Source organism: Trichoderma aggressivum (genome assembly GCF_033847375.1).
Source record: "Trichoderma aggressivum f. europaeum strain CBS 100526 chromosome Unknown scaffold_028, whole genome shotgun sequence".
Taxonomy (NCBI): domain Eukaryota; kingdom Fungi; phylum Ascomycota; class Sordariomycetes; order Hypocreales; family Hypocreaceae; genus Trichoderma; species Trichoderma aggressivum.
Genome location: NW_026946394.1, coordinates 102,505 through 113,668, shown reverse-complemented (window position 1 = coordinate 113,668; position 11,164 = coordinate 102,505). Strand labels below are relative to the sequence as shown.

At 46.7% G+C, this 11,164-nt stretch overlaps 3 protein-coding genes across 3 annotated transcripts; 2 read left to right on the top strand and 1 right to left on the bottom strand.

Moving 5' to 3' along the window:
• Nucleotides 1–228: 228 nt before the first annotated feature.
• Nucleotides 229–1,644, top strand: Triagg1_6823 (uncharacterized protein; the record flags this gene model as incomplete). Its single annotated transcript, XM_062901490.1, has 1 exon — nt 229–1,644. The coding sequence occupies one exon, from the start codon at nt 229–231 to the stop codon at nt 1,642–1,644; it is 1,416 nt and encodes a 471-aa protein (XP_062754151.1).
• A 5,767-nt stretch (nt 1,645–7,411) lies between these two features.
• On the top strand, nt 7,412–8,371 carry Triagg1_6822 (uncharacterized protein; the record flags this gene model as incomplete). Its single annotated transcript, XM_062901489.1, has 1 exon — nt 7,412–8,371. The coding sequence occupies one exon, from the start codon at nt 7,412–7,414 to the stop codon at nt 8,369–8,371; it is 960 nt and encodes a 319-aa protein (XP_062754150.1).
• A 1,085-nt stretch (nt 8,372–9,456) lies between these two features.
• Triagg1_6821 (uncharacterized protein) lies at nt 9,457–9,858 on the bottom strand (the record flags this gene model as incomplete). The annotated part of the gene is made up of 1 exon (XM_062901488.1): nt 9,457–9,858. One exon carries the CDS (start codon nt 9,856–9,858, stop codon nt 9,457–9,459), a length of 402 nt encoding a protein of 133 aa, XP_062754149.1.
• Between the last annotated feature and the right edge of the window lie 1,306 nt (nt 9,859–11,164).

The window sequence follows — 11,164 nt, the reverse complement described above, 5'->3', positions numbered from 1 at the left end:
ACGTATTGGAAGCACACTCTCAACTACGACTCTTCTGGCGACAATTTGCTGTTGAATTCTGCAGCAGACATCACACGCCTTGATATCAAAGTCTCTTGATTCCCCGGGCTGACGAGAGATCGCTTCAGGCCACTGTGTCTGAGTGATCCGGCCCTCCTACACCTCTCTTATCTGGGATAAAAGCTAGTCCGTCTCATCGGACGTTTACACATGTACAAATCCGAGCCAATGGCTTCGGAGAAGATGGAGACGTATCACGGCTACGTACGGACTCCGGCGGATGCCATCAAGCTGTTCGAAGCTTGTCGGCTGGGCCTTTTGCCTCGAGTTCAGCGTCGACTTTCAGAAAAGGAGAGACAGTCCATCCGATCCGGGTCAGTTTTCGTATGGGACGAGCGGGAAGCAGGCATGAGGCGATGGACCGATGGAAAGTCATGGAGCGCCAGCAGAGTATCAGGCAGCTTCTTGACCTACCGCGAAATGGAGGGCAAGCGAGGCGGCGGCTTTGGCGGAAGCAGACGAGGGAATGGCAAGACACCAGAATCCGGCCGTGGCAGTGACGAGGATCACGACGATGGCGAACCCGAGGGTTATCGATACAAGGCAGATGGTCTCATGAAGCAGTCGTTCAGCATTACGACCTCGAGCGGCCAGCATCTCCACCTCATCTCCTACTACTCTCGACCCCAGCCCGGCCAGCCCGAGCTCCCTCAGCCAACCACCGACCCCAACTTGCGAGCAATCGTTCCTGTCAAGGGCATGTACCCCGAATCAAGCATGGGCGAGACGAACCAGACACCGGCACTCACCAGGGCGCCGATGCAGCAGCCGCCTTACATGATTGCTCCTCAGCATCACCCTCCTCACCCGGCTCACCAACCATACGCAACCCACTACGCGCAGCCAGGATATGCGTGGCCTCCATCGCCAGTTGCGACGCCTCCGTATGCCCACTACGCTCCGGCCCCTTACTCCCATCCTCCCCCCGGCCACCATCTCCCAGCTCCATACCCTCCCCAAGGACCACCGCCGCCACACCATGCGTATGCGCCGCCTCCACCTCCGGCACCAGCGGCACCACCACCGTCACATCACTACCAGCATGCCCCGGTTCCTTACGATCGCCCTTCGGCTTACGAGCGCCCTGCGTTGCCGCCTCTGCAAAACGCCCCAAGGCCTGCTGCTCCACTGCCTCCGTACCCTAGCCAGCAGTATTCGCAGGGACCGACGCCGCCCCGTATCCACGACTCTCCTCACCAACACACCTTGCAGGCTGCCGCGCAAGCTGCCATCGGAGACTCACGAACCATGTCCGACAAGAAGCCCCAAGGACCTCTCCCGGCGCTGGGTGCCATGGCCAATGGCCCTCTTGCTCCGGCGCACAGCGGACTGCACACCCCTCCTACGCGGCCACTGAGCTCGAGCCCGCCTCAAAGCTCTCATCTGGAGGTCCACAGCACGAATGGTAACAAGGCTAGCCTGTCTGTTCTCCTGCACCCTACGACGTCTTCAAACTCGGAGGCTGGCGCAAACGGCAGTGCACACAGCAGCCCAAGGACATCAAACATTGCCCTCGCCGAAAAGGGAGGCGCAAGCGAAGATACTCGTGCCCTGAGGATGCTCGATCGCAAGTTTTGTATCTAGAGCAGCGCGGAGCTGGTCTATCCCGTACTTTCTTTATGATCCAATTCTTTTTCTTTTCTACTTAGAACCACTTAGGGCTTTGGGAGGCTATATACAAGTCATGATTTTTGTGTGTGTGTTTTCATCGGATGCATTGCTCTGGCGTCTGGAGGAGCTGGCTTGAACGACTTGTGGAGCTTTCGAACTTGTATCACTTGCTCCAAGGAGCTTATTTCCTTTGTGTGTGGATCTCTGGGTTGGCTTGGTTTTGGTCGGGACTGGGAAACGAGCCGGTGGAATTTCTGGCTTTTTGGCGAAAAGGAAAGACTTGTCGACCGAAATGATTGGGTCTTTTTTTTTATACTTATTTTTATAAGTAGTCTAGTTGAATGGTGTATTTCATTCTCTTTCAAACCTTTCTTTTAAGTTTATTTAACACCTGTGTCGTGAAGTATAACTTGTCACTTCTAAACCAAGTGCTTTCTTGTATGTATGAGAATAGCGGATGATACCGATGCTGTCAAAACGCAGAGTACCTCGTAGCTGGCTGCTATTCAACAGTGACATATTGACAGTGTAGTGACCTGCTAAGAATAGCTTGTCCCGAAACGAAAGAGGTGGCATTTCAAGTCATACAGTATGATATCAGAGGTGCAACAGATGTCGTAATCCGTCGTTCGGCCACAAGCAGCATGCCACTCCCCACGCTCTTTTTCCTGGTTCCCGATAACAATGGACTAAAAAAAAGCTTGATTCTACTATTCTGTGATTAACCTTGTTGCATGACTTTTCCTGTTTATCTTCATGGCTGGAATCATGAGCGGTTACTCGGCTGCCAAGTATAGATGGCAATCTTGAGTGCGTTGGACAAAAACCACCACAATGATTGCTGGCAGAAACTACGTTTCAGAAACTCGTAGGAAGAAATGAGTCATAGTATTTCTAAAGCAAGATAAAGATTCGATGTTATTGAATTGATGGCTTTTCTGTTTTATTCTTATTTCGGCGTATTCGGATTACTTTTTGTCGCCCTGTTTGTACACTCAAAGAAGCTATAGAAGTTGTGGATTTAACGTTTGGTGTCATTCGCAAACGCCATGAGTGGTCGCAGATCAACCACACACTGTACTCTAACGTACTCGAACAAAGAGCAGAAACGCACTTGGTGCTGCTTTTGCGCGGAAGTGTAATATGTGGACTATTGCTCACTATCTCCAAGAGAGGCCGCGTCACCCCCCATTTTGGGATGATTTTGATACCATCCGCATTAGGCCAACGCTGGTGTGAGCCCACGGCAAGGAAATGCCGAGTTAGAGCTCCGAAAAAAAGAAGGGGGGGTGTTTAATTTGCACAAGGGGAGTCGCGGATGATTTTGCTTGTAAGAGCAGTGGAATAAGGATGGCGGAGAGAATGAAGAGCCGTCGGGCGCTAATCAGCTTGCTTGCTTTCGGAAGGAGAATGATGATGGGGGGGGGGGGGGATTTTACATTGTCTAGAAGTATGCGAGTTGTTTTTTGAAGCCGGGAAAACATGATGATCTTCATGAGAAACGAACGGGAAATGGGTGGCGTGGGAGGTTACATTCTTTCTCGGCAAGATTAAGACTTAGATATACTTGGGGTAGTACTAACCAAGAGATTTGTGTGCCTTTTGCCGATATTGCTCTGGGGGCACCTAAAAAGGGCCACGATGTGACAGGGAACCGGTTTGGAGTGTGTTTCTGAATGCCGGCCGGGGATTGGGTTGAGTGTGAGTGAGTGATCATGAGTTACATGTGCGCGATATGCGCAGAGGAAAAGAAAAAAAGTATAGTCACGAGCTTGTTCTGAAAACTCCCGTTTAAAAGTGAAGTCTCGGCACGGCTTGTTTCGAGAGTGATGCTTGAGAAGTACTATACGGATACTCTATTAAGCGAGGGCTGAGTATAGTGTATAGTACATGTATTCTTTTGAACATGAAGTCATTCTCGATCATCATATCACCACAGTGAAAGAAGAGCTCACGAGGGCAGCCATCTCCTCACTCATATACATACGTAAAAAGATGGGCTTTTGGGGGAAACTGGAAACAACACAAAAAAAGCAGTTTATGCAAATGCCAAAAAAGAAATGCGCTTTTGATGTCTCGGGTATGTAAATATAGGAAGAGCCCGATGCGGGGGTCGAACCCGCAACCTTGAGATTGCATCAGAACGTGTGCTCATAAGAGTCTCACGCTCTACCGATTGAGCTAACCGGGCAATACTTATGAAACCATAAGATCCCGATCCAGCTCAAGCGCTTGTTGAGAACAGCGTGAATTAATCTTTATTATAAGGGCTAATTTATAGTGCACCAAGCGGCGACGTCTGAGATTCACCACCGTATTGACATAGGTACCGTGTAATTCACTCTTCCTCTAGGTCATATTTGGGAGCGTTTCGAAGTTTTGATATGGCTGGCTTACTATGTTATTCTTGCTTCCCAATCACTTCATATGACGGTTTCTTTGGTTAGAACTCAGTAAATTTTGACCGCGCATCACACCGGCTGAGTAGCAGACCATTTGTCTGGTGAAGAAGACTTTGCTCCTCTGGTTCGTGGTATATTTTGAGATATTGAATATAAAAGCGTATCTGCGCTAGTGGAAAGCCTCAAACTTTACCTATTGACATCACTGGGCGATTACATGCTCTGCACTGGCCAGTGGCCCGTTGCGGGTTAAGTCTGAGGCGGCTGGTTAAACGCAGCAGCTCTATTTATTATTGCAGTAGTCTTCCTCTAATAGAATACCTGATGTTAGGCCACAGTTATCTTCTAAGAGATGGAATTGTAATGTCCCAGGCTTGAATCGAGTAAAATAGACTGGCGATCTCTTTCAAATGTCGTGGAATAATGTAACGGGGAGTATAATTCGAGAGCTTGTTTTCGTGCGTTCTCTATACCCCTTATGAGCTTTAATATGCTATATATTAACTTGTAAGCACTTATTGTACACAGTCTGGCTAATGACAACGTTCTCCCATGCCTTCCCATGCGTTTGCTGGCTCTTGATGCCCGATGCCTGCTACGGTCTCGAGTCTGATACTGGTACACCCAAGAGCAGTAACTTGTACGCATACAAAGATTAGGGCATACTATTAAAGACCGGCTCTCTCGTTATGCCATAACTTAAACTCTCGGGGGTAGAATCGTCAATCGTCCCAGAGGACGAGGCTACTCTCACACTCCTGCTATAAGCTAATTGATCTCCAGAAAATGACGGTGTATCAGTACTCAACCGTGGCCTTACGCTCTCACCCTCGAGTTGATAGCTCAATTCAAGCGGCCAATTCAGACCCTACTGTGCCGTCCACCGAGGAATTCTCAAGCGTAGTTCCATTTGGTCGAGAAACAGCAATTCCTCAGCTGCTCTGCAACTAGCCTTCCCCAAAATGTCTAAACTACCATTCCAGGCATCACCTTGTGGCTTTAATTTTTGCCTTGGTGATTTACTCATGTAGCAAGCGAAATGAACGGTGATGGGATTAAGAGTACTCGTGCCGCCCAAGCAGTCAAGGCAGTTGATATTGTCAAGTATGGCTTTATTATGTTGGAACACACTGCGCTGTCCGTTACAGTAACGTCGCCGCCCTAAAGAAGCTGTGAGGTGTACATATGCGTATCATACGAGACACAGGTAGAACTGCTATTAACATAGGAGAGCTAATAGTGAGGCTCTTTCACACTAAAACCGAAAGTATGCGCCAAATACAACAAACCTCACGACTGAATATTGACCGAACGAAACAAACCATATGTCGATAAATGAGACATCGTCAAGCGGATTGAGGCAAAGCAGAAAGTATATGTCTTGGAATACCTGTCTTGCATCAATACGTATAGATAGATTGTTGCACGTCGAGCTCACTTGGACAACGGTCTGCGCTATACACCCTCGGGCCAAAGGACTGAAGCCGTAAGAGCACATTTATCGAGCCCTGTTTCTTCTCCACCCCGCCTATATGACTAGCGATCCGCCTGCTGTTGACTGACGAGGTGAGGCTGCCTCAGGCTTTGGTCTCCGCTAGCGGGCAGCAATTGATTGAAGCTTGATTTATGGTTAAATTGCTTCTTACACCCCTGGTGGGTGCTTTGTTATGAACCGTTATGCGGGGATCGAGCTAGCCGCATGTAAGCTTCTGGCACTGCACACAGACTCCCTCACTCTTAAACACAAGCCAGGATCGAGATGACTTCTTGATTACTCATGAGTCCCGAGTATTTTCCGCCTTATTATTCTTTTGGTCAGCCTCAATTAGCGACATCATTCTATCTATATACTCCTGATTTGATCGTAGTAGCTTCTGCGGTGACCAATATAGCTTACTGCATCGTCTGGGCACTGGACAAACACCAAAGTATCACGATGGTTAAACCAGCTGTTGCCACCTTAGCTGCAATGCCTGCTGAACTTGGAGCAGATACTGGTCTTAAGGTTCCAAATCCTTCCGTCTAGCTTCACAGCCGAGCGGTCAGAGAGAGAACTATACGAGGTGAATCCTGTACTGAGGTGGCCTTCGTACAGACTCTGTCCCAGGAGTTATGGAATCGCAAGCTATACTAGTCATTATTTCTTCATGGGGTGGCTCTTCAGCTTGCCAAGTTGGCTCTCTAGCATCCTAGCGACTATGTGGTGTTCAGTTGTCATGACAAGATGCAGAGCTAAGATCTTTTATTTACCATTACTTGTGTAGATACTCGATTCCCTGAGTATCCGCCACTATCGCTGCTTTCTGCCACGGTCGCTCTATTCCTTTGGCATCTGCGGTTGTCACTACCTCGGTAGCTTTGAACTTGAGTTATGGAATGCTGAACAGCTAACTTGGTGTGTCGATGTAACGAGGATTGTCCATTCAAGTGTTTAAAGATCCCAATTGAATGAGACATCATCTACACTGTTACACTACCACTGTTTCCACCCATTATGTAGGACTTTCATAACCCTTTGGTAAGATGAGCTATATCGGTAAGTTGCTACAGCCCGATCCCGAGCTATCTAAAGACGGGAAAAGGCGTGAGAACGGATATGGAGAGCTTTAATTTCGCCAGGTGAAATAATCCGATCTTGACCGCAGAGTAGATGAACAGTCAAGGTGGTGTTTTCACTGGGGAGAAGAAGATAAATCGGATGCAGATTCGCGGGATCCTATACCGCAAGAGCTTCTTGGGATCCAGAAGGTGTTGATGAGATAAATGATGGTCAGTGGGGGGGTTCTGAGCAATACTACTACAATGTTTGACAAGCCGGGATTTCGTATAATTAATTGGGTGTTGGCATGCCGCTGTAAACCAGTCTGAAGAATGCGGTTTTATGTTGACCAACCTTTGTCAGTGACTGCAAAGCAGTTTCTCAATGCTGTCAACACAGCCACCCAAGGTTCTGCAGAATCGTGGCATGGTTCAATCATCCTGGGCAACAACCGAATATGTTCGTATGTTCGTATATTCTCCAGTTAATTTAGGAAGATGATACTCCACCAGTGGGAGGCATTTACAGCGTCTTATGGCTTTCCAAATCAGTGGGTAGCGAGTAACGGTTATAACCGCATGTAGGTAAACCCGCCAATTCGCTCGGCCTTCGGTAGCCAACCAACTGCGTAGCGCAACTAGTCGGCTACCGAAGGCCGAGTCAAGGGGCGATTAATTACTTTGTATACCCATATGCCTCAGGCTCTACGATATACTGACTGACATAGTTTTGCAAGTCTTCTTTCTTTTGCTTCTAGTTGAGGATAAGAGCCGTCACAAGCTATTAGTTGTGCTCTGAAATGTCCAAGTTTCCAACGCTAGTTTTTGTTCCTGGTGCATGGCATTCGCCTGCCTGCTACAATTTGATCATCAAACCCCTACAAGAGAAATACAAGCTGAAATGCGTCGCTGTCACACTCCCTTCGACCACCGGTGACCCAACCCGGACCTTCAAAGACGATCTTGACGCCGCACGCAAAGCAATTTCGGACGAAACAAGTTGCGGGCGCGATGTGATAGTTGTCGCCCACTCATACGGTGGTTTGGTTGGAAACAGTGCTATCAAAGACTTTGCTCGACCCCGAGGGACGATTGCGAAAAATGCTCAACGTACAACTACCGGCTATGTCGTTGGCCTTATTCTCATAGCGTCCGGCTTTACATTCACGGGGCTCGCCTTCATGGACCCCTTCTTTGGACATCCTCCCCCCCAGTGGCGCATCAATAAAGAGACTGGATTTGCCGACCTCGTTGTTTCTCCACGCAAATTTTTCTATCATGACGTGCCAGAAGATGAGGCAAGATACTGGGTCTCATTGCTCACTCCGCAGAGTCTCAAGGCATTGTTTGAAGGGGGTGAATACTCTTATGCTGGATGGAGGGATGTGCCATCTTGTTATATCGGCACCGTCGAGGACCAGGGGCTTCCAGTGGTAGTACAGCGCATGAATGTAGGAATGGCGAGGAGCATGGGTGCATCTGTCATGCATAGAGAGCTGCAGACAAGTCATTCGCCCTTTTTGAGCCAACCGCAGGAGACTGTCAAGATCATGATTGAGGCTATCGAATCGTTTATTGGCAAGCCAGTGGAAAACGCAGCAGCCAGGAGAAAGACAAATGACAAGATAATACTGCCGGAAGCCAGACTATGGCGGCCTATTACTTGGTATCGGTTTGGGTTGCCTCTCATCTTTGGCCGCGTCATCGGAAAATGTGTTTTACTATTCGGCTTTGGCAGGAGGCTGCTGGGATATATGTAGTATGGTAAGACGGAAACCTGGCTTTTGTGTTGCATTTCTCCGCTCCTATTTTATATTTGGAAATGTATAGATTTGTTTGATATTAGATATGAATCATAAACCAACGGGAAATCTCGACAGCGAGAAACGCTAGTCAATCATTTTGCGCTTCAAGTTTATGTCAAATTTACTGGATAAGGGAGGGATAGGATGGAAGATCTTGTAGTAATTCAGATCAAAGTGTCCCCTCCCAGCTTCGAGCACGTGTACGCAGGTAACAGTAGACTTCACGCCTTGAATACTAGACTGAACAAAACGGCGCTCAATAATGTATATAATATAGAAATCAGGCAGTATCTTATGCAGCACCTTGCTATTTACCCCCGGTGTGGGAAATTCACACTCCATGTAGATTCAAAGGCATCGCGTGGTAAATAGTAAAATGACCTCAAGCTCTCAAAAATAATAAACAATCGTGCAAGAACATAGAAGAGAGCCAAGACTCCTTGGATTGTCCTGATTTGCCTTATTCTTGTCTTCCCAACGTTTGTGTCGTGTTTCATAAAGGACCAGTGGGTAGCAAGGTATGGTAATGGCAAAACTGTAGCTGACACCGAGCAGACCCTCCATAACTGTTGCTCGATTTTAGTTTGGAAGTAGAAATTCCATGCAAAGATGTGAATACCCCCAAATGAAAGAATAGGAACGACTGCAATAAGAGTCGATTTCCCCCAAACTCTGCTGTTACCATTGCTGCTGTTGCCATTGTTATCGTTACTATCGTCGTTGTCGTTGTCAACATGGGTAACGTGAAAGGCACAGCTAGGGATCTGATAAAGCTTGGTTGGTATGATGGGAAATCGTAGATATATATAAGGGGCTGCCTCGAAGACTTTTTTGAAAGCTTCTTTGAAGGCCTTTTCAGAAATATGTGTTTTTTCAGGAATATTCCTTTCTTGAGAAGTAACATCTTCTTGAAAAACAGTCTTCTCTTGAGGAGTAGTCTTTTCCTGAGAAATAGTCATTCTTTGAGAAGCAGTTATTTCTTGTGGCGTGGTCGTTTCTTGAGGAGTAGTCGTCTCATGAGAGTCATTCTCATCTGCGTCTTAGTTCACTTTATTTGCAAGAACGTAGATGGGTACACTGACGTCTTTTGGTTTGTTCCACTCAAGGATATACAAAATAATTGCAGAAGCCGACAGGGCAACCGTGCTGATTTCAAACGGTGCAGAGGCCAACCCGTAATATCTCCGGGCGGCAAGTTGGATAATGAGCCATAACACTTGCATAATGGCCAAGGTCTTGACCAGTGCGTCGGATTTACTTTTGTCTAGGAGCTCCTTTTTTGTGATTTTAGGGAGCTTGATGATTCCCTCTTTCGCTGCAACGATGAGTTGTGCCGCGTCCAACACCCACATATCCCCAGACAATGCTGCGAGTATTTGCAGCTTCCCATACGTAATTTGGTCCTCTTTCAGCCCATTTTTGATGTCGGTGGCAATTTTCATATGTTTTGGGTTTTTTTTCCAAAGAATCGATCCAAACCAGCCAAAAAAAGAATTTTTGCTTAAACTTGAAACGGTTGATAAAGTCAGGGTCGTCTCTCTTTGGTCGCGTGAGTAATTTGCAAATCTTGTCTTTCTTCACTCTTTTGAAGAAGTTTTCTTTGAATTCATTGATGTATTTTAATATACGTTCAAATGTAGTTTCGTGGGAGTCTCTTTTCTGAAATGGCGAGTAAAACTCTTTGTCTGAGAAATAGATAGCGAATCCTCCCATGTCTGCAAATAGGGTATGCGTGCGGCTCCATGGAACTTGTTGCTTAGCTGCCAACGTTTCAAGAAATGTATGGTTATGGCGTGCGCTGAACATCTTGTGGGCGTATAAGGAAGTCAGGGCCTCGGGTGCAACAAACATGACAATCATCCACAGAGCCTTTCGAGCAATCGAATATGATTTTTATAAACAGAGTTGCCATTTGGCCTGTTTTCGAAAGTCAGGCGGAATATTGGGATGAAGGATAGACCATGTTGAGAGAATAATTATTCCGATACAGCTCCAGATGATTTCCATGCTAGATCTGACATTTGAGGCGTTGAAAATACACCAGGCGCCTCAGGAAGCGTACAATTTGGGCTAAAAGTAATCATTTTGGCTTTCACCTCGTTCTTTCTAGGAGACAAAGCTTAAATGGTATGCTAGAAGGAACAAAAGAGGTAGTATATCAATGATGTATATTGAAAGGTAACAAGTGTTTAATTCCAAATAAAAGATCTGATGGAGAACTGCTGATCAGCTGTTTGCATTCTGATCAATGCCAGAAGCCCAATATTTATAGCTAGAAAACATTTTCGTGCGCATTGATGCTTAAAGCGCGACCAAAAGCCTGCAATCTGACAACAAGTAGCTTCTCGTCATTTTCTCGATCATTTAGACATGGCTTGCCTTGACATAATTTTACCTACACGATGTGTCAACTTATTTACAAAATCACCGAATGGAGGGTATCACACCAAGACGCCCCTCGCCTTGTTAGACGATCAATACGCAAGGGTAAGGACTGAGACATGCATATTCGACCTCCAATGAGAAAGTCGCCACATATTGATTGGCATATTTGTGCAACTGAAATTTAAATTATTCATGGGAATAATTGTTGGCAACATTGAATGACTGTTACTACTGTTCTGATATACGATAGGCATAAAACTTGAGTGTCTGAGGCTCTGTGGGAACTATTATCCGCAGTGGGTGATTTATATCGCGGAGCTGATGCTTAATATGAAAGTGTGATTGAATGCAGTTATTAGCTGA